Genomic DNA, 25,760 nt, shown 5'->3' with positions numbered 1-25,760 from the left:
GAAGATTGATAAAACAAGAAATGCCTCTATGCTTATCTATTGGATGGGAGAGAACCAAGGAAGATGGTCATCCCTCCAAATGGAAAGATGAACATATTCGTATCCCTGAGCGTGATGAAGGAATCCTGGTCTCAGATTAGTGTAAGCCTGGGCTTGCAAGCCAAAAGGTCAGTGATTTGAACCTCTCAGTCTCCATGAAGGAAAAGAAAAACAAGTCAGTCTGCTTTTGTAAAGATTTACAGCCTCAGAAACCCACCAGAATAGTTCTACTCTATCCTACAAAGTTGCTCTGAATTGAAATTGCTGTGAATTTGATTTCCTGGGGGTGGCTGGTTGGGACTTATGTTCTCATAGCCAAGTCTCTTTCCAAGTACTATCAACTTCAGCCTGAGATCGGGGCACCCATCTATTGCTATGGGGTATGAATATACTGCCATCCTCCACCCCTTACCTAGCTGTGAACAGTTTACAGAGGAGTTTTCTAATATTCTCTTTCTTCTGAACATTTTCCTACACGTATCTGAATCTTACCTTGTTTTTGTGCTGAGATGCAGATGCTTAGGTCTTACCTGAAGATTCAGTTCAGTTAGCTCCTTCTCAGTCTAGTTAGATATTCAGTCTGTGAGTATATTTATGCAAAAAAACACCTCCCCAGAATTCCCGTTTCAGCCAATTGAAATATTGAGACATATTTTCCCTTGCATAACTCCTCCTATGAAAGTTTTGAAACACTTATCTCCCTTGGGTCTTAAATTAACTTTTACAAAAAAGTACAGATTTACTAGAAGCCCAGGTGGTGTGTGTGTGTGTGTGTGTGTGTGTGTGTGTGTGTGTGTGAGAGAGAGAGAGAGAGAGAGAGAGAGAGAGAGAAAGCAGAGAATTTATTCTAATGGTCCCAGTAGACTCAATTTATTTTTCATATCTACTTCAAAGGCCAAACATTACCCAGATACTTTCAGAAGAAACTTATTAATCTACATGGCATAAATATTTGAAATATCATTACATATTGTGCCTGGTTTAACTTAGAATTAATTTGAGAGAGAAAGGTTAGATTCAATACAATCAATAGAGTAAGATCTTCAGTATTGCATTATCACTAAAACACACTATAAATCCAGTCTGCAGTTTGGAACTTTCTATTTTTCCTTATTGAATTCATCTCACTGGAATTATTATAATTTCATTCTAATGATATAATATCTTATTTTCTCTCCCTACCTGAGAGGATCTAGTCTACATATTATAAATTTTAGGGAGGAATAGACATATATAGCAAGAAGAAGAGAATTAATAATGTGATATTAAAAATTTTATGCAAATGCAATATATCAAAGATTTAGACATATGAAGATTCCTATTATGATTATACACTAAAATAATTCAACATTATAAAGGTTCTAATTGTCCTCAAATTGATCCAGCTTACTACATGTACTATCAAAATTTCTGCTAAATATTTTACAGACGTAGGCAAGCTTATTAATAACAATTAAATAGAAAGACAAAGACATAAAAATACAAAATGATTTTGAAAATAACTAAGTGGAAGCATGATTTTACTGTGAGGCTTATTGTACAACTATAGGAAGACTGTGTGCTCTGATGAGGGGACAAACCAGTGGGACAAACTAAAGAACCTGTCATGGACCCAAACAAATATGGGTCATTTACCTTTGACTAAAATGAAAACATGATTCTTTTTCAGGACAGAAGGATAGGAGGAAGGACAGGTTTTTTTTAAAAGTGATAAACTAATTGATCACTTCTTATAGAGGTGTGAAATGTCAATTGAAACCTAACCTCTTATACAAAACATACACAAAGTAGAGACTATAACAGCATTAAATTTAAAATATATAATCAAAACATTTTTAGAAAATCAATCATATAAATTTAAAATATGAAACCCATAAAATTTTAGAAAATCAATCATATAAAATTTTTATAACCTGAGTCTAAGTGAAAATTTCTTAATCTTGATCCAGAAGACCTTAATAAACAAATGAAAAGATAAGTTACAGACTGGGAAAACATAGTTGCGAATTAATTCCAAACACAAGACAAGTATCTAAAATATTTAAGGATCTAAAAAGATACAACATATAAAAAAATCTAAATTAAAAATGAAAAACATGAAAAGACATTCATTTAAGAGAAAATTTTTAAAACTACATAGTAAAAGCTATCAACATTGATCACTAAGTAAATTTAAATTGAAATCAAAATTAGAAACCACTACAAATTGAACAAATATGCAAATCACAAGAAACAGAAAATATTGAAGTTGTCAAAGATTTCAATTCATTTAAGTCCACACTCAGTGCCTTTGGGAGCAGCCATCAGAAAGCCAAAAGACACATTTCATCGGGCAAATCTGCTTTAGAATGCCTCTTAAAGGTGCTGAAAAACAGAGATATTGCTTTCAAAATAGTGTGCATCTTACACAAGCCACAGTATTTTCAATTGCCTCATATCCTTTGTCAAAATTGAGAACTTTGAATTCTGGTGTTGCTAAAAAAATATTATCTGTAGCATGGACTGCCAGGAGATTGAACAAAATTTTGTTGAAGGGTGTATGGCCAAAATATACCGTAGGGGGCATGGATGGTGGAATCTTGTCTCAGATTTTGCTCATCAGGAAGTACCAGCCCCAGGAAAAGGACATGATGGTTAGCAAAGTACAGGATCAGCTAAGAAGAGAAAATGAAGGAACAGTAGCTGCAACAATTGGCCCCAATCTGGAAATGATTGTGAATATGGCTGAGGACCTGGAGGTACTTTATTTTACTGCACGTGGGGTGGCAATGAGTCATCTCTGACGGATAGCAAATAGCCACGAATGCACCTGTCATCGATGCCTCTGGGTGGTGCAAATGGTTAACTGGCTCAGCTGGTAACTGAAGTTTCTCACGTCTTCCCAAGGTCACCTCAGAAGAAAGGCCGAGAGACGCAGTTAGGAAAACCAGCAGTCCAAGAACCCTCATAAAATAAGAGCCCACCGATAGCAAGTTGATCCCAAATCGATAAGACAAAGCAGAACTGCCCCATAAGTTTCTAAGACAGTAACTCTTTATGAGAACAGGACATCTCATCTTTCTTCTGTGGGACAACTGATGGTTTCGAAATGCTGGCCTTGCAGTTAGCAGTTACCAATGGGTAACCCACCACGCCATCAGAGCTCCTTATTGAAAATCCTTATGTAGTACTGTTTTACTCTGACCCATGGGAGGCTATGAGTCAGAATCAATTTGATGACAGCTGCTGAGACACCTACCAGTATGGCTAAAATAAAAACGAATGAATGAAAAACATTGTTAGTACCAAAATTTGGCAAGGATGTTGAGAATTTGGATCACTCATGTATTGTTTGGGAATATAAAATGAAAATAGGTGACAGTTTTTCATAAAATAAACATGCAACATACTTTATTACCCAATCATTGAAATGTTAGTCATTTGTGTTAGAGAAATAAAAATGTATATAAAATATTTACATGAATTACCATAGTAACGTTTTTATTAAATACTGAAAAGAGACTTGTGTTTTTCAAATTTTCATCTCCTTATTATGATTGTGCCTACTAATACATTTTTGAGAATATAACTTTTCTGTACATTGAGTTGTACTCCGTTCTTAAGGACACAGTTTTTGATTTTCATCAGCAGGTGATTCAAGTCCTCCTTGCTTTCAGCAAGCAAGGTTGTGTCTCCTGCATATCAGTTTGTTAATAAACATGATTCCAACCCTGAGGCTACATTCTCATCATATAGTCCCATGTCTCAGTTTATTTTCTCAACAAAAAGATTGAATAAACATTCTGAAAAGATGCCTCCATGATGCACACCTTCTGTGATTCTAAAAGTGGGCACTATTCTCTTGTTCTGTTCAAATGATTGCCTCTTTGTCTAAGGACAGGTTCTGTGAGATTGTCATAGAGCTTTTGAATTCTAATTACATTTTGTGTTTATTTTGTTGTTGGAGGAGCAATATTTTTCTTATCTAGAAGCACTTCTGGGATCCCAGAGGAAATGATATTTAACATCAAATTTGAATAATATAAAAATAGATGGCAATTATAAGTGTTAAATGATAATAATTCCACACAAAAGAAAATAATATGGTGTACAGGGGCTATTAAAATATAGAAAATGTAATTTTATGCTTATGAATTTTAACAGCAAAAGAACAGGATATCAGGGAAATTTTCACACAAATTATTTTTATGATACAGGTTTGGATCACATATGGCCTTAAAATCATGTGAGGAGTTTGGCTTTATAATACATATATGCAATAAAAGAGATTTAGGGGAAGATAATCATTGTTACCAGATGTCATTGGCTGCTGTAGTAAATGGTCTTTGGAAACACTAAGAGTGAATCAAAGTAACAGGGTACAGAAATCAGGAAATAAATATCATTGATTTGTATGTAGCCAGGCTGATCAATAAGTCTAGATGGAATGGGGTGGATAAGAAATTCTAACTTTCTGACTTTCCATTATAGAACTGTGTACAAATAATGCCAGAAGAGAATATTTGGTTCAATGAAACCATTAACTGTAACATTTCTGTCTTCTTTCATACCTACAAAATGTGGATGCGCTATGGAATTATTTCATTAATTTTTTTCTACTATATAATAGTGACATGTTATCCCCTCGTTACACCAAGTGGAAAGTTTATTTAAATCATCTACACTGCAACCTCTTACGCTCAACCTCTTCAATTTCCACAACCAGAACATTCATTGTGAAAGGCAGATGGGAAAGATGTTAGGTAGGATCTGGACTTTTGGAGTAAAAACATGGAACACTGATAAAAGCTATTTTTGAAACTCTCTACCTGGTTATCCTGCTGCTGCTGTTGCTGTTGTCAGGTGCCATTGAACTGTTCACCTCACAGCTACCTTATGCACAACAGAAAGAAACACTGCTCAGCCAGGCACTGTCCTTACAATTGTTCCTAACCCCTATCCCCTTGTTGCAGCTACCGTGTCAGTCCATTTCTGGGGTTCCTTCCTCTTTGTCGCTGTCCCTCTACTTTACCAAACATGATGTCCTCCAGAGACTGGTCTCTCCTGGCAGTATTCCAAATTACGTAAGAAGTCTGATGATCCTTTGTTCCAGAAGCACCCTGGCTGTGTTTCTTCCAGGACAGATGAGTTCGTCCTTTAAGCAATCCTAGTTAGTTTCAATAGTCTACAACACCACAAGTCAAATGCCTAGATTTGACTTTAGCTTTCCTTTCACATGCATGTGAGTCCATTGAAAATACCATAGCTTGAGTCAGGGGGATTTAGGTCTTCAAAGTAACACCCTTTCTTTTAAATACTCTTAAAAAGTCTTGTACAGCAGATGTACCCCCATGCAACATGACTCTAATCTCTTTATTGCTGCTTCCATGAATATTGATGATGGATCCAAACAACACAAAATCCTTGATAAGGCATTCATTTCTCTATTTATCATGATGTCACCTATTGGTCCAGTTGTGAAGGCTTTGGTCTTCCTTATATTTAATAACAATCAGCAAGTGCTTCAAGTTCTTATTTGCAGCAAGCAAGATTGTGTCATCTGAATATTACAGTGGTTAAGAGCCCTTTATCAAATCCTAATGCCCCATTCTTCTTCATGTATTCCAGCTTCTCGGATTATTTGCTCAGCATAGAAATTGTGTATGTACAGTGAGAGGGTACAACCCTGTGATACACGTTTCCCTATTTTAAACCATGCAGCTTTCCACTGTTTGCACAACTGTCTCCTGATCCATGCACAAGTTCCACATAAGCACAATGAAATATTCTGGACTTCCCTTTCCTACCAAGGTTATCAAATTTTGTTATGATCCAAACATGACAACTGCTTTGGCATAATCAATAAAATACAAATAAACATATTTCTGGATCCCAGCTTTCAGCAATGATGACTCATGTTCCACTTGCTTTTATTTTTGTGTATTCCATCTGGAAAAGTCCATGTGTATTGTGACCATTCTGTGTTGTTAAAAAAAAGGTATTTGCTGTAAACAAGTCGTTGATTTTACAAAATGCTATCATAACATCTCTAGCTTCATTTCTATCCTCAAGTCCCTGATTTACAACTACTATTCCTTCCTCTTTTTCCTAACTTTTGCAATCACCATTACTTATCAATTCATCTTGATTGAATGCTTCATCAATATCAAACTGAAATCATCAGTGGAATTCTTCAATTTTTTTATCACTAGCTTTTGTGATTGGTGCCTAAATTTGAATCATAGTTGTTGTTGATTGAATTTCCTTGTATGTAGTTAGACCTAATCCTATTAGAGATAGCATTTCATTTCAAAATTGATTTAGCAATATCTTTTTTGACAATGAATGCCACTCTATTCTTCTTGATTTCTAGCATAGTAAATAATATGATTTTCTGATTCAAAGTTGCCAAACCGGTCCATTTCAACTCACTAAAGATTAGGATATTAATATCTATATGTTCTGATTCTACCCACCATAAACAAATTAAATAATGTCAGAGGCCTAAAATCAGCCTTATGTCAGGCCAATGGGTTTTAAAAATAATATCCAGACAACCAAACTTAATACTAAATTCAAAATAACATTTTTTATTAATGGAATTTCTAGATCATAAGCTAATCATAAAAACACCAAAGATTTATCTTTGTTTAGTCTCCATATGTGTTAGCACAGGTACACATAGACAAAGATATGTACACATGCTCACAAGGCAAAGTCTTTTCTTTTGTAGAGTTAGTTTGTTGAATTTGCCCTTATAATTTGACTTAAACCAAAATTCAAACTAACTGCCCATCACTCACAGAGACCCTAAAGGACAGGGTAGAACTGCCCCTTTGAGTTTCTGAGATAATTATTTATGAGACTAGAAAACTTCTAAAATGTAGAGGCTCATGGTTTCAAACTGCTAACCTTGTGGACCACAGTTAAATGTAACCACCCAGTTGAATTTCGAAAGTAATTGTATACTTTTTCTGATCCATGTGATCCTTTTCTGAAGTCTGTGAACAGGCATCTACGAAGATGTTCTCTATCTCTGTGCTAACTTCCTTAATAATATTCAGAGAAAATTTAAAAAGTCAAATATATATTTATGGTGTATAATTTGGTTAGAAAGAAACCAGGCTTTCATTCTTTTTCTTTATGTCTATGTTTGATTCTCCATTTCTTACCCACTGGCTCCAGAAATATATGGATTATTTAATTTTCAACTTTGTGATAAAGTTGTTGTGTTAGCACTAGTCCATATTGAGAAAGAAGTAGCTGCGGTGAAAATTCCCCCAAAAGAATGCCATTCTTATCGAATGCCTTCTCTAAATAGGCAACAAAAATATTTGTTTCTTTTTGAGTAATCAGATTCCATTTGTTTGTTTGTTTTAATACTGTTATTTGGGGCTCTTACATCTCTTATCAAAACCCATACATTCCTCCAGCGTGTCAAGCACATGTGCACATATGCTGCCATCGTTTTCAAAGCATTCTCTTCCCACTCGAGCCGCTGATATCAGCTCCCCATTCCTTTGAAGTATTTTTTAAAAAATCATTTTATTGAGGGCTCTTACAACTCATAACAATCCATGAATCAATTGTTTCAAGCATATTTGTACATATGTTGCCATCATTATTTTGTAAGCATTTACTTTCTATTTGAGACCTTGGTATCAGCTCCTCCTTTTTCTCCCAGCCTCCCCAGTCCTCCAGACCCTTGTGACCTCTTTGGATGTAACTTTTTTTTTTTTAGTATTTCTTTTTTTTTTTAATTTAAATCATTTTATTGGGGCTTCATACAACACTTATCACAACCCACACATACATCCTCTGTGCCAAGCATATTTGGGTATTTGTTTCCCTCATCATTCTCAAAACATTTGATGTCCACTTGAGTCCTTGGTATCAGCTACTCATTTTTCCCTCCATCCCCGTTCCCTGCTCCTCCCACGCCTGCTCATGAACCCTTAATAATTTATAAATTATTATTATTATTATATCATATCTTACACTGCCTGACATCTCCCTTCAACCACTTTTCTGTTGTCCTAGGGAGGAGGTTATATGTAGATATTTGTAATCTGTTCCCCCTTTCCACCCCACCTTCCCTCTACCCTCCCAGTATCGTCACTCTCACCATTGGTCCTGAAGGGATCATCTGTCCTGGATTTCCTGTGTTTCTAGTTCCTATCTGTACCAGTCTACATCCTCTGGTCTAGCCAGGTTTGTAAGGTAGAATTGGGGTCGTGATAGTGGGTGGGAGGAAGCATTTAAAAACTAGAGCAAAGTTGTGTGTTTTATCGATGCTACACTGCACCCTGACTGACTCATCTCCTCCCCACTACCCCTCTGCAAAGGGATGTCCAGTTGCCTACAGATGGGCCTTGGATCCCCACCCCACACTCCCCCTCATTCCTAATGATGTGATTTTTTTTTGTTCTTTGGTGCTTGATACCTGATCCCTTCAACACCTCTTGATCACACAAGCAGGTGTGCTTCATCCATGTGGGCTTGGTTGCTTCTGGGATAGATGACCACTTGTTTACCATCAAGCCTTTAAGATCCCAGATGCTCTAGCTCTCGATAGCTGGGAACATCAGCATTTGTCACCACACTTGCTTATGCACACATTTGTCTTCAGGGTTTGTATGGGGAAAGTGTCAGCCCCCAATTTCTTCCCATGCCCTCCCCTGCCCGCCCTCCCTCCCTCATGAACCCTTGATAAATTATAGATTATTTTCCCCATGTTTTACATCACCCCTCACCCACTTTTCTTTTATTCATCCCCCTGGGGTTCTAGTTTGATCCTTATGATTGATTTTCCCTTTCTCCCCCAACCCTCCCCTAATCCTCCTGGTATCTCTACTCTCTTTTTTGGCCCTGATGGGTTGGTTTATCTATCCCGGATACCCCTGTTGAAGGCTCTTATCTGTAGCACTGTGAATGCTCTGGTCTAATCCGAATTGTAAGGTAGATTTGAGGTCATGATAGTGGGGTGAAGAAAGCACTAAAGAACTAGAGGGAAGTTGTGTGTTTCATTGGTGCTATACTGCACCCTGACTGGCTCATCTCTTCCCTGTGACCCCTCTGTTAGAGGATGTCCAATTGTCTACAGATTAGCATTGGGTTCCACTCCATGCCTCCCCTCATTCACATTGGGTATAGTTTTATTTGGGGTTTTAGATGCCTGATTCCATTTGTTTTTAATGTGCTACATACATATAGAGCTTCTTTACTTTTCTTGGTTTCTTAAGATTCTTAATAATAAAGCAAAAGAAAGCATATTCTAAAAATATTTCATATTTTAACTAATTAATGATTATAATATAACAATATATTATATATCAATAATATATCATATAACAATATCTACTCCTAAAGGATAATTGCTACAACATGGAATATTCCTATCACTGAGGTTAATAAGACACAACTTAATTTACAATCTAATTCAACCAAAAATTTTTAGAAGATTTAATTAAGCTATTTTGTTTAATAAATTTAACATTATTATGACACTAATGTTTTCAAGGTTACACAATTCAAAAATCTATTATTGTCTTTACTTCTAGATTTTCTTTCACATACTTTTCTGTACTATCTGAAAACCCTATTAGTTATAGATTCTGTATAAATCTAATTTCTAGCCACTGTATTTTAACTATCAGTATATCTTCCTAGCACTACAAAAGTATCATTTTGTTGGTTTCCTTGCCTCACACAAATCCACCCAAAACCTACTGCCTCTCTAATTAATTTGAGCTCATAGCTACACTGATAAGAGTTTCAAGGACTGTAAATCTTTATTAGATCAGATGGCTTAATATATATTTTCACATTGCATTTGGAGTGTTTGAACTGCCTCACTATTAGCTATCCCACATTTACCTGACAGTGCCATCAGGGCTCCTTTTACACAGATATTCTACCACTAAAATTATAATCAGTAAGCATCAATGAAATTAGTTACTCTTCTGCTTAAATCTCTTGAATGGGTTCTTGTGACATTTGGGGTACACAAGCAAACTCTTCCAAGAGCCAACAGGATCTTACATGATTTTCCACTCTCCTTCCAGTCTTTACTCTGAAAAATTTCCCTCTTTCTGAAAAATGCCATAAACCATAGAGAGATTTAACTTTAATAAAAAGTAAAAGGAACATGCAATAACGGGTAGATAAGTACATTATGAACATGGCAAAGAAACACATTGGGTGGGACAAACGTAAAAGGCAACAATGGGAAATACTATTACATACACAATCCAGAAATAGCAGCAATAATGACCAATGACTGACAAATGAGGTGCGTACATAGATAAGAAAGCTGAGCCCGTGAGGGTGGAGATCAAAAGAAAACGCACAGTCACACGAGGGATGAGTGAAAAGTTCATGGAAAAATTTTATTATCTTTGAATTTGACTTGTCCATGAATCTTTTTGAAGTTCCCTTATATCTCTACATACTTATTTTTATGTACAACAAATATATCCATGTATTTAGTAAAGCATGCAGAAAGCAAGAGCATGGCACTTACTAGCCAAAATCAAGCTGATTGAGGGATTTACAGGAATAGAAAACGCCATCTTTCTCCTGAGGATTGGCTGGTGGTTTAAACCTGCAGACCTTATGGGTCACAGTCCAGCGTGTAACCAGTAGGACACCAGGTCTCCTCTGAATAATGAGTAGGCTTTTAAAATCTTTTAATAAGTCATATGCTATCCAAATAATGGTTTCTCCTCACCCTGAGCAAAGAAGAGTAAAGAAAATCAGACTCAGAGAAATAAATACTACCTAGAAGTCATGAATAGCATGAACCAAGATCTTTATTATCTTAGACCAGAATAGTGAAATATTTCCTGGCTACCCTTATCAACTATTCTGATTGGATTTGAAATTACAATCTGGTCCAGAGCAAGGTGAAAGCAAAATGTAGAACAAAATTCAAATCATGAAAGGAATTTATGTATTGATTTGATAGAAACCAATGAAACGCAGAGCAATGACTCTTAAGCATTCTTCAAACTTGAAAATGAACCTACCAATGGGGATTATCTTTCAACCACACAATAGACAGGCCTCTAAAGTGAACAATAATACCCAAGACAAACATCCACTTCAAAACCATTGACCAAAGGAGACCAAAAGGGAATCACTTGCCCTAAAGCAATGCTCAGAGGGAGAGTCAGGGAAGAAAGAAGTAAATACAAAGACCAAGAGAGGAACTGAGAGGAATGCTGTCACATGGAGGGCTGCAGCTAGCATCATGAAATGCGTGTAAAAAGTGTTGAACGCAAAAATAATGCATTCTGCAAAGGTTTACCAAAACTACAATAATATGTTTTAAAAATTATTCTAAGTAGCTGACCTGGCAAAGAGAAATGCAATAGATAAATGTAAGTGAAGTTATTTATGAATAAATATTAAATCTGTGTTATAAAAATATTTAAAGAACTGAGAAATTTAGATAATATTTAATTATCTACAAATAAATTTGAAAAGTACAAATACTCTTATAGAAATACAACCAATAAATATTTCAAAAGTCTAAAACAAAACTTTCAAATGGTTATGATATATCCAGGATGAAGAATTGCACTGATTAAACACAAAACTATCTTTTAGTTCTTTAATATTTCCTCCCCTTACTATCATGGTATTAGTTTTACCTCATTAATCTTGTTAGATTTCCATATGTTCATTTATACAATTAAAATGGTTCAATTCATGAAATCCAAGATAAATAAACCCTTCAGAAACAGTAAAGGGAGGAATGATTCCCAGAGGGTTTGAGAAGAGGGTGGGGGGGGGAGGAGAGAAGCAGGCACTGATAGAAACCCAGTTGAGGGGAAGGAATAAGAGCATTATAGGTGGACAGACTCATTGGGTGGTGTAGGATATGGCAAAATAGTAACAATAATGATATATAAGATAATGATAGTGCTTCCAGATAGGTAGGTGGGGGAGGGAGGACATGAAGGGGAGCTGATATTAAAGAGTTGGAAAAGAAAGAAAATGTTTGGAAACTTATGGCGTACAATTGTACAATGATGCTTGATCAATTGATTTATGGATTATTATAATATCCAATAAAATGATTTTTAAAAATAGATTTAGTACACCTCATAAGAGGGGCAAAATACATGTCTCATTAATAGTTTTAAATTCTTCACAGGTTGAGATGCAAACATTTTGATATATTCGTCTAAGACTGTAACTCATCTTCCAGACATATCAGAAGTGTTTCTGTTCTCTACCTGTCATATATAAAGAAAACACAGATGAAGATAATTTAATTAGTCCATAAAACTAAGGGCAAATCTCTAAGTTCAAGTATACTGTTTTATCATGCTTTATAAATACTAGTTTCTCATTTAGAGATGTGGAAGCTGCTAAAGAAGAATTTGAGACATACTGAAATTGTTTGCCCCTTTATTCAGATAAATCTCACATATTACATTTTCCATAGAAATTATCTTCCAAATTTCTGTTTAGACAAAAGGCGGCAAATGCCACTTTGAATTTGCTTGGTCTTGATGCTATAGATGATAGGATTCATTAAGGGCGGAAAGAGGAAGTAGACATAGCTCATGATAATGTGGACCACATGTGGCACATTCTTCCCAAACCTGTGAATGAATGTCAGACCAATCACAGTAACATAGAAGACGAGAACACAGCATATGTGGGACATGCAGGTATTGAGAGCCTTAGCTCTCTCTTCAGCAGAGGCAATCCCCAAGACAGTCTTCAGAATTAGGATATAGGAAATGAGAATTATCAGAGAGTCTAGGAAGAATGTTATGGACACTAGAATCACGGGGTAGATTCTGTTGAAGGTTATGTCAGCACAGGCCAGTTTCATGACTTCTTGGTGAAGACAAAAAGCATGATTGAGAGTATGAGAGTGGCAATATGAAAACGAAAATAGGCGCACAATTAAAGGCACGATGGACATAATACCCCTCAGAAATATCCCCACTCCCAACTTAACCAACCTAGTATTTGTGAGAACGGATGTGTACCTCAAGGGATTGCGGATAGCAATAAAACGGTCGTAGGCCATGGCTAGCAAGATACCCGATTCTACAATGGAAAGGGAGTGGATGAAGTAGGCTTGCATGAAGCAGGCCCCAGGATATATCTTCCTGTAATTCACCCATAATACGCCCATGACCGTGGGCATCGTGGTCAGGGTCACCATGAGGTCTGTGCCTGCCAGCATGGCCAGGAAATAGTACATGGGTTCATGGAGATTGTGGTCGTCTTTAATGAGGTAGAGGAGGGTGCTGTTTCCAAGGAGCACAGAGAAGTAGACTGTAAAGAAAGGGATGGAGATCCAGTGATGAGCTGCCTCTAGACCTGGGAATCCAGTCAACAAAAAGTAGGTGGCACTCATATTGGACCACATAGTGGGTGCCCAGGTAAAGATCGTCTTTCTGTAAACTATGGTCCCAAGAACCCAGTTTTTTTCAGTGGTAAGATATCACAACTTCTTTTGTCATAATCTTCATATTCATAAGTAATCAAATCATATAAGTATGGTTCCACAACTGTTTACCTGCAGAAGGGCCGAAGAGATTTATAATCAGTTTTGGAGATATGAAATAATGCATCAAGACTGGGAATCTTCTGGTATTAAACAAAATAAACAAATGCTGACTCATAATGACCCTCTACACCAAGGTAGGACTGCCTTTGTGGGTATTTTGAGACTGTAACTCTTTACAGGAATAGAAAGCCTCATCTTTCTCCCTAGAGCCCCTAGACGTTTCCAACTGCTGACCTTGTGCATAGCAGCTCCTCCTCTCACCAGGGTGCCACTTGGCCTCATTTCTGGTATTCAAAGACATCTGCATTAAAAGGACATATAAATTATGATTCTCTCACAGTGGACTCTACTCCACACAACCATACGTATCATATGCAATCTTCAAGAAGGGAAAACCAGTTCAGGGAGGTTGAGAATTAGTGGTATGTATTTCGAGGTTGGCCAAGAGTGAAAGAACTCCACAACTGCTAACAATCAGACCTAAGAACAGCAGCATCCCAAGGATAAAACGAGCACAAAGATATAGCGGCCCAGATTCATTGAAGAAAATCATTTCAAAATTATTTACTTGGCTTTTAGCCTGGAAGTGACTTGATTAATTCAGAAACTCTTATCCGCTTCTTTCTGAAAATTAACTAGGTCTTTTCAGAAAGTACTGATAAAAACTTGGAAGACCAAAAAGGATATGTGAATTTATTATTTTGATTAACAAGAACATTTTCAGAAAAAAGGAGGCTGTATTTTCTTGCCCCCATAGTCTTGGCTCAGAAAAAATAGCAAGAGGATATTCTTTGATGCTGTAAGAATATGAAAACCTGGTTCTGTACCTTTTACAAGTAATGGAAAACTCAAGGAACAACTTGCCGAGGACTAAGATGGACTCCAATATTTACCCAGAACAGATGTGTAGCGCTTCTATTAGTGCAAGACATTTCCATAAAATTGAGGTCCACCACAGCTGTTTTTCAGGGATTGATCCATTGTGCACACATGGTTATCTGGAAAACATATACATTATGCAAGAATGTACGTATCCTTATAGAAGTATCATTCCTCTATATCAACTGGGACTACTGGAAATATTTATTTCACTGAGCATAGAATTCCTGAGCACATGCTATGTCGGCTAACAGTGTTGACCAGCAGTTTATAATTGGTGACATGACAACACTGAAATATTAGCTATTGTCCACAGAGGTCTTCAAATGGCCCTTGATGCTGAAATATGAAAAGCATAGATCTGAACCACATTAATGGTCTCATTTTGGGCATTCAATCAAGTACATTTTAAGATAATGCCATTTTTCTAAGTAAATCAGGTATAACAATTTACCCCACTCACCGAATACCAATCACACATACATATATGTACATACTTCCATGGAAATAGACCAATCTACTCTTGTCTGAGAGTTTAACTGGCTCCAAATGGTTATGCAAATAGGACATAAGACTGAAAGAACTTTGGATCATAGAAAAGATATCTGAAACTGAAGAGGAAATGGTGTATTTAATACAAAGTCCACACAAACAAATCAAGAGAACGGAGCGTGACTCCTCCTTCCTTCCCTTTACTGTGGACACACATGCATGCATCCAAAATGGAGTGGGGACAAGTTGTGTAGAATCTAGGGTGAGATAGCCAGTGCTAGGGTCTCATGTGTTTTTTTTTTCACAGCAAATCCTATTAACCAAAATTAATGCCCTTTTAAATGCAGTTTTTAAAGAAATTTCAAAATTTGTTATTTATATCTAATAAAGACCCTCTATAAACGTCTGACCAGAGGAACGAACATGAGTACACAAAACTGAACTCACTGAGTCACCTTTCTGTTGAACAGTGAAGAGCTGCCGCTGTAGCTTTCCAAGACAGTAACTCTTTACTGGCATAGAGAGCCTCGTCTTCCTCCCACAAAGTGGCTGGTGGTTTTGAACTGCAGACTTAATGTGTAACCACAAGGACATCAGGAGCACACAAAGTCACATTTAATTCAGGGCATTCACTATGCACACACATATACACAGACACAGATGACACATGTATACGTGCTTCTCTATCTTAACTTTGATTCTGTAGGTTCCTGGAAAATTTTTTCATCTTCCTTCTATAAGAGAGGGAACCCCTTCCATATTTCTGTTTCTGGATCTCACCACAGTCTCGTTGCTGGAATAAGGACCTATTTCTGTCTTTATTTAAGGCACCAGGCAAGATGTTTTTGTTTCAAGAACTGCCAAGAGACTCTGCTAAACTGCTAATGGAAGTTAAAACTCACTTCCCCAGAGTGTCAACTTTGTGGCCACCGGAGACCTCATGACGTACAGTCTCTCCTTTTTCAAAGGAGAGCTAGTAGCTCAACCAATGTCCTAGTCTATTCAAGTGTTTTCTCGGGGATGGAAATGTCAGTTTTTTCTTTGGTTACCAGATTCTTTGGCTTCAGGATTAGAATATATGTGCATGTCCTTTCCATTGTCTATCTTAAAGACCCAAAGTATATCAATTGCTTTAAGGAGTCTCATGCACCTCCCTTGTTCTTGGAGCTTATGGATTCAAATTGTTGATAGGTCTTTCCTAGATCTATGAGTATGCCAATAAACATGAGAATGAGGCTATTCAATTTCTTGTCTTAAAATACTCTGCTCATATTTAAATCATTGCCCACTTCATTCCTTATTAGGGATGAGTAGTATCAGTCTTTTTAATAAAGAACACAAAGATCTAGCAGGAATCCGAAAGAAAGTATTTACCATAAATTTCCAAACCACTGTCATTATTCTGCTAGGGGAAGTATCGAGGCGGAAGACACCTCTCTCTCTCTCTCTCTCTCTCTCTCTCTGCTACTCCCTGGGAGACACCGCAGAGATAAGCCACATGGACGCAACCAGATCTCAGAAGCTGGAGAAACCACAGACAGACCCCTGCCAGCGCTGAGATGTTTACAATGAAAGTGAATCCAAAGACTTTCTACCCACTGGCCTGTGATCTTCTGCATTTGACATAATTGCAGGTGTTTTATGAGTCTTAAGAGGACTTTATAGATTGATATCAGAAATATGGACTAATATTGGACTTATGGATTTGATTTGGACTGGGCTGGGATGTTTTCTCAATGTTCAGTTGCTCTTATATATAAATATCTTTCTTATACACATATGTGTGTACATGGATTGGTTTCTCTAGTCGACCCAGACTAACACAGGTAACATCATGATAAATGGAGAAAAGATTGAAGTTGTCAAGGATTTTGGCTGGCTGAGGTTCATAATCAATGATTATGGAAGTGACAGTCAAGAGATTGAAGGGCATATTGCATTGAGTTAATCTGTTTGTGCAAGACTATTTAAAGGGCTGAAAAGTAAAGATATTACTTGACAACTAAGGTGCACCTGGCCCAAGCCATGCTATTTCACATTGCTTCATATGCATGTGGAAGCTGGACATCGAAAAAGGAAGATCAAAGCAGAATCCATGCATTTGAACTGCGGTGCTGGATAAGAATGTTGAAAGTGCTATGGACTGCCAAATGAACAAACCAAGCTGCCTTGGAAGAGGACAGCCAGATTACTCCTTGGAAGCAAGGATGGTGAGACTTTGTGTCACAAACTTTGAACATGTTGTTCGGAGTGACCAAATCCCAGAAAAGGTGCTCAGGCTTGGCAAGGTAGAGGGACAGTGACAAAGAGGAATATCCTTGACAAGATGGATTGACAGAGTGTCTGCAATAACGTGCTCAAACATAACAATTGTGAAGCCGATGCAGGAGCAGGCCTTGCTTTATCCTTCTGTACGTAGAGTTTCTATGAGTAGATACCAACTCAAAGACACCGAACAACAACATTCACACAATAGCGTACTGCATTGGAATTAGAATGGACAAAGTTTTATTTTCTTATAAAATAGTATTATTACACATTATCCACATATCACACAAGCCTATAGTTCAATCATTTCAAGAAGGCCTGCGCAATCGTCACCATCATCAATTTTAGAACATGTTCTTCTTTCTTGTTCCCATTATCATTAGCTTCCCATGTCTCCCCATCCTCCCCTGCCCTACCCCAAGAAGCTGTTAATCCAGTTACTGTTTCTATAGACACACCTGTCCTGAATTTCATATACAGGAAAACACACCAAAATAATAACAAAAACGATGTGAAAAAGAAAAACCTTCATCAAAATGAAAGTAGAAAATATTAAAAACTAGAACAACTTTAAAAAGGGAGATCAAATGATAAGGTGTTACATTTTAAATTAACTGCATTGTCAATAATCCACTTTCAATGTCCTCTGCCAGAGAGCAAGCTATCCACATGCTTGGTTTATGGTTAGTAGGGATTCAGCAGAGGCAACACCCATGTGTATTTCCTCTTCAATTTGTTTTTAAAAAATGGAAACAACTTTTAAATGGGTCAAAAGGGAGATCAAATGATAAAATATTACATCTTAATCTACTATAACTACCATAATTGACTTTACAATGTTCTCTGTTAACCAGGCTTATTCACATCCTTCAACTATGGTAACAGGGAATTCATTGGAAGCTAAATCTATATGTAGATCCTGCACTTGATTTGGGTCTTCCACTGTCATCCTTCGCCTTATGCAAGTCACATGTCCACAATTTAAGCTCTGATACAATTCCCTCCTTTGGATTTGGATTATAGTACGTACAACCCTTGGATCACATAGGCTGATGTGTGGACAACGCAAATGGATTTGGGCCTTCCACTGTGTCCACTACATTCTGCAAGGAGATGAGCAAGTTTTGCTAAATGTAAAATCCACACATATTTTTCCCAAGTTTATGATAAACACAAGAGATAGACACAAAAAATGCATGCAATATAATTCTACTTGTATAAAGGTGAGAAAAATGCCCAAGGTTCTATTATATCTTTTCTGAGTGGTAGTAATTTGAGATATTAATTTGTATCCTAGTAATTGAGGTATGCTTTTATGGTCTGTGAATATTTTTATATAAATTTTGTTCAATGAAAATTTTACACATTCACACACTTAATGAAGATTTCTTTGTCCATGTATATCTATATTTTCTATTATTTTCTTCCTCATTGTACAAATAATTAAATGTATAATTATATCTCTTAATTTGCTTTATGAGATGTTAAATAAGTCTGCGTGTTCATTCTTATATCTTTTATATAACCACACATAGGAGACAGTTAAAAAATCAAGCAAAACTTTTCAAAGCAGCATGATGTTCATAAGAAAGTTATTTAAACTAGAAGTGAAAATAATCCTGCCAGTGGCCACCAGGAAGAGCTGGTGGGTTCACACTGCTGCACTTTTGACTAGCAACCCACATCATAACCCATTTCATACCCAATTATGCCACTCAGGCTCGTGTTCCAGCCTGGGTGCTCCGAACATCATATGTACGATACTGAAGAATTTAGTATGATGGCAGAGACAGTCTAGTTTAATCTAGTTTACAAAGGATTGCAATATTTTCATGGTTAAAGTCCATTATCTTTTCTTTCTATTTTTCCATGAAATTTGGAAAGCTCACTTGTATTTCTCATGAAAGATTGTCTATTTCTCAAGTATTCATGGTCAATGAGGGAAGATAGCCCAAAGTACAAATACCAGTAATTAAAATAGCTGTGGCTGGCCATGAGAGAGCTAGCAGCAGCTGACAATGGTGAAATGCTTATTAAGTGTAGTGTCCTATTCTGTTTATTCCAATGATCATAACATAAAATTTAGAGATAAGACCTGAGGTATAATGAAGTTAAGTATTGTTTTTTTCAAAGAGAAAGCCAAATTAAAACAAAAATTTCATGGCCATCAAGTCAATTCCAAATCATAGCTACCCTAGAGGACAGAGTAATACCGCCCCTTTGAATTTTCAAGATGCAAATTTGTATGGAAGTGGAAAAAATTTCTCCATATTTTATGCAAGTTGATAAAAAATGGCCCTCATTCTTTCCCTCTCTTCTTCTGTTGAGAAAGGTATGGAGGCTTCCAGAGGGATAAGGTGAAAGAACACACTGAAAAGGGAAATTGCCTTCTCCTGGTGTTGAATTCCTTGAACAGAGATCCGGGTCCACCTTGGCTATAACCAGTATCAGGACTAGAGGAAAGAGGGTCGTTGCTGTTTGTGGCTGAGTTGGTCCCAATGCAGAGTGACCATGTAAGACAGAATAGACCTGCTCTTTAAGTTTCCAAGGCTATCATATTTTGGGAAGCAGATTGTCACATCTTTTACCGACAGAGTTTTTGGTGTACTCAAGCCATCAAACAATTAGATAACAGTCGTTGGCTTAGCTACTGTACCACCAGAACTTATTTAAAAGAGGCTAAAGGGAGGGGGCACTCTTTTGCTTTACCAAACATGATACCTTCTTTCCTCCAATATACATGCCTCATTTTAGGAGCCTGGCCTGTGAGCTATCACAGATAGCTCAGAAAAGTGCTGCCCAATTATTTCAATACAGGTTCATAGCTGGTCTACTTTTGTTCTATCAATTTAAACAATTAATCATATTCCCAACAACAGGTATTAAATACCAGCAGGGACACAGAGACCTTGGGGACCATTGCTCAAAATTTCAGGTGTCTAAGGCTAAGGGATCTAAGGAGGAAGAAAGACGGGAGGGAGAGGCTGCTGAGGGAGTTGTTTGAGTGGCTTACACCAGAAATGGCCCCAGGGGAGGAACTTCTAAAATAAATATTCCTATTAGCCAGGCTTTTGTTGCGCCTTTGAAGAGATGATATTATGTTCAAACTCTTGACAAGGCCAAGGAGTCAACACTCATGACTATGGTGCTGAAGAGTTGGAGAGAATCAAATTTCAGGTGAGTGAGCATATCCAGTTAATCTCTAGGCAGTCACTGCAGACACCTCCAGGGCAGGATAGGGACAAGTAACTAGCAGTTCTCTTTTTCAGACAGAGAAGAGCAATAGTATTATCTGCCAAGAGAAGAGGGAAAATATGAGTTCTAAAATCTCCCTGACATTTCTAAAAGCTGACATCTTTAAATATTTTCTCCCAGATATGTAAACTAAGGCCAAGGATAGAACTTTAGAAACACAAGACAAAGTATTATGGAAGTAAATTGAAGATGGACAGACTCAGGTATAAAATTATGTGTTTCTAATTTTCTCTTCCTTCAACGCTGAATTTCAGCCTCCCTGGCCCTCATTCTAACCCTGTTAAAATGCCCAAAGCTGTTTTCCATCAGAAAGCCAAATGAGCCCCCAGCATAAACTCTCTTCTCAAAGCTTAAGGAAAGAGAATGCTGTAATCATCAGAAGGTGCAAAGACATTCTAGAGCAGTCATGATCTGATGAGATAGACGATGGTAAGCTATATCCGTATTAACTAGTTGATGACTTGGGTTGTGTGTATCACTGGATCAGAGACAGTGATTTATAGTTATGTGTCTCCAGCGGGGAGGAGGCCTGATGGTTACGTGCTTAGGTGATAATCACAAAATAGGTTGCTCAAACTCACTAGCCCACTCCGAGGAAGAAAGATGAAACAGGCTGCTTCCCTGCAGTAGCTCTACTCTGCCTGACAGGGCACTCGGAGCTAGAATAGACTCAAAGGCAATGGGTTTTGTTTTGTATCCTTAGCATCTAAAAGGGCACAACACAGTACAGTGGCATTTAATGGATACTATTGAGTTTTTCTAGGTATGTATCTCATAAACACCCTTCAGTCCTTTCTGGGTGCTGGAGACAAACAGATTTATATAAGTAATCAACTGTACTGTGGGAGAGGTATCAATCTAGTAGCTTTGATAATTTGAGAGGCTAGGATATAAGGTGGTCAATGTGTATACGTAGTCAATTACTGGTTCTAAAAACCAACAGAAATTTCATGTTAGATATTGTACCAAGAAGTAAGTATTGAGAATAAATGTGTGGGAAGTTAGGTAGATAGAATAACAGCAGTATGAATTATAAGTTTGAAGTATCTAGAGAAATGGAGGTGGTTTAGGGAGTGAAGAACAACATTTATATTCTCTATGTATATGTATGTACATATGTACATGTGTGTATATATAATAGACCAAGTGGATAAATATTAGAGATATAGAATGAATCATCAGAAAAAGTAGACAATGGTCCAAAGGGAGATGAGAGAATAGATGGACAGTTAAGGTCTAAATGGGCTTTCTCTCGGCTGCATATAGTTCTGAGTTTGTGTGACAAGATTTGAGACTTAGAACTTTGCTCCTCATTAGTAAAACCCTAAATCCATCACAATGTGGAGCCACTGGTAGTGCAGGAGTAACTGTAGAACAGACAGAATCTCATGTACCATAAAGAGTAAACCTAACACCAACATAGTTCTTAGTCATAGTAGAATAGAGATCCAGCCAGGCCAGTTGCCCTCCTAACTACTACTGAAGCCACCTGTACCTGACCTTGCTAAGGAGCAGCCCAACACATAATCCACTGTGCCACCGGGGATCCTTATTAATCTCACAGAGGTTAGGATCACTACAACAGATCACAAAATGGAAAATAACTGCATAATACTGAAATTCGTAATCCTATCAAGTTGGAAGTCACCTGTACCTGAAGTCTTCCTAGTCCAGTGGCTACAAAGAACTATGCCATTTGCTCAATGTATCACCTTCTGCTTGTCACTCATTTCCATCTTTGTATCTTCAAATAGATAACATGGCAACAGTCATTGGACTGATCTCATTAACAAATAATGCTCTCAAATGCTTATAATAAAGTGCATTTTCATTACCTATCTTTTATTGCTATTATGAGATGTTAGACATTTTTTTGTTTCATTTCACACCAGTAGCTCTGGTATTATAATGCTAGGTGATATGAATTCACAGGTTTATCCATTTTGGAGATCTACATAGGTGATTCTTAATTCATTGTTTTAGTACTGCTCAAAATCTCTAGAGCATCAATTAAACTCCTCCTACACATATATTAAGTATGCAATTCCCTAAATTCAATTAAATTTATACTACTTTATTTTTGCTCACTTAATATTTACCTTGCCTTAGGGATTGTATGTCTGCTCTTCCAATACTGCTTAGAACCATTTTTTAAAGTGACCTTTTGGTCTCGCACTTTCTGGGGCATCTTCGGTCCTCAACATCTCGGAAACCTCAATGCCAGCAGTCAAGATAAGGGTCACCAAAGGAAAAAGCTGTGATGTTTTGCTTAATTATAGCAAAGTCAGCAACAATGATTTCTTCTTTAATTTGTCTTTGTTTCCTCAGACCTAGAAGTACATCAACTAAGTCTGTCCTACATATACTGACAGCTGTATCTCTAAATATTGCCCAGTAGCTTTATCTATAGGTAACTCTGTATAATTGCTCATGCAGTGTATTTTCCCATATCTAGGACTTTCCAGGGAATGATCGAATTACCAAACTCACTGTTGTTTGAAGTCAGAACAGATGGACAACTTATGAACAGATAGCACACTCAATAGAGGATTGTATTGCGTTACCTGGAAAAAAGAATTTTCTCTTCATAAAAGCCCACAATGTGGCTCAACACCACTGACTTGCCCTTCTTCCTGACTGGCTTCCCAGGCATGGAGAAGGCACATCATTGGATTTCTATTCCATTACTGGTTGTCTACATGTCCATAATTTTTGGCAATGGCCTCCTTCTCTTTCTCATCCGGGATGACCATAACCTTCATGAACCTATGTACTACTTCTTAGCTATGCTGGCAACTACAGACCTTGGGGTGACTCTGACCACAATGCCCACAGTGTTGGGGGTCCTGTGGATAAATCACAGGGAGATTGGTCATGGAGCCTGCTTTTCTCAGGCCTACTTTATCCATACTCTTTCTATTGTGGAATCAGGCGTCTTGCTTGCCATGGCTTATGACCGTTTCATTGCCATCCGCAACCCTCTGAGATATACCTCTATCCTTACCAACTCTCGGGTGATGAAGATTGGAATGGTAGTATTGACAAGGGCTTCTCTGTCAATTATGCCAATAATTATTAGACTTCACTGGTTTCCTTACTGCCGATCCCATGTACTCTCACATGCTTTCTGTTTACACCAAGATGTTATCAAGTTAGCCTGTGCTGACATCACCTTCAACCGTCTCTACCCAGTTGTAGTTGTGTTTGCAATGGTGTTACTGGATTTTCTCATCATCTTTTTCTCTTACATTTTGATACTCAAGACTGTCCTGGGCATTGCTTCTGGGGAAGAGAGAGCCAAGGCCCTCAACACTTGCGTCTCCCACATCTGCTGCATCCTCGTCTTCTACATCACTGTGGTTGGTCTGACATTTATTCACAGATTTGGAAAGAATGCTCCTCATGTGGTCCACATCACAATGAGTTATGTCTACTTTCTTTTTCCACCCTTCATGAACCCCGTCATATACAGCATTAAAACCAAGCAGATCCAGAGTGGTATACTTCGTTTATTTTCTCTGTCTCATTCTAGAGCATGATTTGAAAGAATATGCTTTGAGGAAAATTCTGAAAACCTTAAAGACTGACAGCTTTGTTGATAAAAGCAACCTAAAAAAAAGGCATTTAATTGAAAATGAACTGTGCTACCATTTAAAAAGCATTTCACCAGGCCTATTTGTTGCTGTTATATGTAATATTAGACATATATAACTTTATATAATTATATGTAATATAGGAAAGGTTTTGTTAAGTTTTTGAAAAGAAATTCTTTTAATTCAAATTTCCATGAACTTTGTAAAGCCCTCTCTATAATTATATTCATCTAGTCATATACATAAGCATAACGATGTATATTATGTACTTATGTATATTTTAATATTTGTCTGTATGTATGTATAACTCTTTGGGCTGCTGACAGCAAAGTCAGTAGTTCAAAGCCACCATCTGGTCTGCGAGGGAAATATGAGGTTTGCTTCTCTTGAGTTATAGTCTTGGAAACCCACAGGGGCAGTTCTATTCTGCCTACGGGGTCACTATGAGTCAGCATGAATTCAATGGCAGTGAGTGAGAATGAGTGAGTGATATATGTGTATGCATATGCATGCATATACATATAATTAATTAAGCATAAATCTCAAATGCCGAACTGTTGTTTATAGTTTCTTTGGATAAGTCACTTTGTTTGGCAAACTTACAGACACTCCTAGTCTCTAGCATGGATCAACAGTATTTGAATCAAGACTTAATATTTTCCCATATAGTCTACATGTACAGATCCTGTTCTACCTGACAATAAACCTCTCCTGCCCTTAGACCGGTATCTAGCTCTCTCACTTATACGGGTCTGGTTACTTTTTCTTAAAAAAATTGTACTTAGTGAAGTAATAAATCTTATTCTGTTTTCAATTCAAGATGGTAACTCTGGGAAAGCATATCCATAAGAAGATGGTTCAGTTAAAAGTTTTGTTTTAAAAAACACCCCCAAATAATTATAATAGTCTATCCCTGACCCAGATGGCCATTGTCTTAATGAGTTAATCCCAGAGAGTGAATATATATTTTCAGATAACAGGGAAGTATTTGAGGACCAATTTGGAACTCTGCCATAGAAAAGCTTAGGTGAATATTCCTGGTATACATAAAATCCCATAATTAAAAAAATATATGGCTCCCTGTGTGGGATTTAGGAAGTTCAGGAGAGGATAGAGCCGATGCTCATAACTGACAGATTGTTTTACTATGTCTCTAAGTATCTATCAAGGTTTGATAAAGTCTTCTGCATGGGAGCTAGGAGACATGGTTCTCTGGTCAACTGAAGAGTTACTATCCATGATTCAAATGACAGATTACCCAATTGAATTACACAAGGAATTACAATATAAATAACCTCTGCTCCCTGAGCTCTGGTATACTGGCTATACAAGTGACACCTAATAATAGCTCCAATCTTAGTTACGTGAGGTGGGGATGGGGTGGCTACAAAACTCTTAAGATTGAAGAAAACATATTTGGGAACATTTTTAGGGTACTTTCCATGATGCTAGTAAATGATATGTCTGATCAGCCCAAGGAACTGTGTTCTAGTTTTGTTTTCTGTTCACTCAACATGACTGTGCCTACCAGCCATAACTTTTTTTTCTCCTTCCATAGCTTCTAGCATGTCTTCTTCTTGGGAATGAGAATAATATGCCTTGTCTGCGATCCCAGAATCTGACATATAATTGATTCTTCTGAAATAAAATGATGTACTAAAATGAGGGAGATTTAAATTGACCATGTGTCTCTGTGTGCCTCTTCTTCTGCCCATGTC

At 37.2% G+C, this 25,760-nt stretch overlaps 2 protein-coding genes across 2 annotated transcripts; one reads left to right on the top strand and one right to left on the bottom strand.

Annotated features, from left to right (window-relative positions):
* Positions 1-12,475: 12,475 nt before the first annotated feature.
* On the bottom strand, positions 12,476-13,414 carry LOC142446806 (olfactory receptor 51B2-like). The gene has a single exon (XM_075548545.1). The coding sequence runs from the start codon at positions 13,412-13,414 to the stop codon at positions 12,476-12,478; it is 939 nt and encodes a 312-aa protein (XP_075404660.1).
* A 9,635-nt stretch (positions 13,415-23,049) lies between these two features.
* On the top strand, positions 23,050-23,988 carry LOC142446805 (olfactory receptor 51B6). Its single transcript, XM_075548544.1, has one exon. It carries the CDS (start codon positions 23,050-23,052, stop codon positions 23,986-23,988), a length of 939 nt encoding a protein of 312 aa, XP_075404659.1.
* Positions 23,989-25,760: the final 1,772 nt, after the last annotated feature.

This window comes from Tenrec ecaudatus, chromosome 4 (assembly GCF_050624435.1).
Source record: "Tenrec ecaudatus isolate mTenEca1 chromosome 4, mTenEca1.hap1, whole genome shotgun sequence".
NCBI lineage: Eukaryota > Metazoa > Chordata > Mammalia > Afrosoricida > Tenrecidae > Tenrec > Tenrec ecaudatus.
Note: the sequence above shows the minus strand (reverse complement) of the source record. Positions and strands in the feature narration are given on the sequence as shown.

Coding starts and splice junctions, on each gene's coding strand:
- LOC142446806 (XM_075548545.1), bottom strand. CDS start 13,414: ATGTGGTCCAATATGAGTGCCACCTACTTTTTGTTGACTGGATTCCCA.
- LOC142446805 (XM_075548544.1), top strand. CDS start 23,050: ATGTGGCTCAACACCACTGACTTGCCCTTCTTCCTGACTGGCTTCCCA.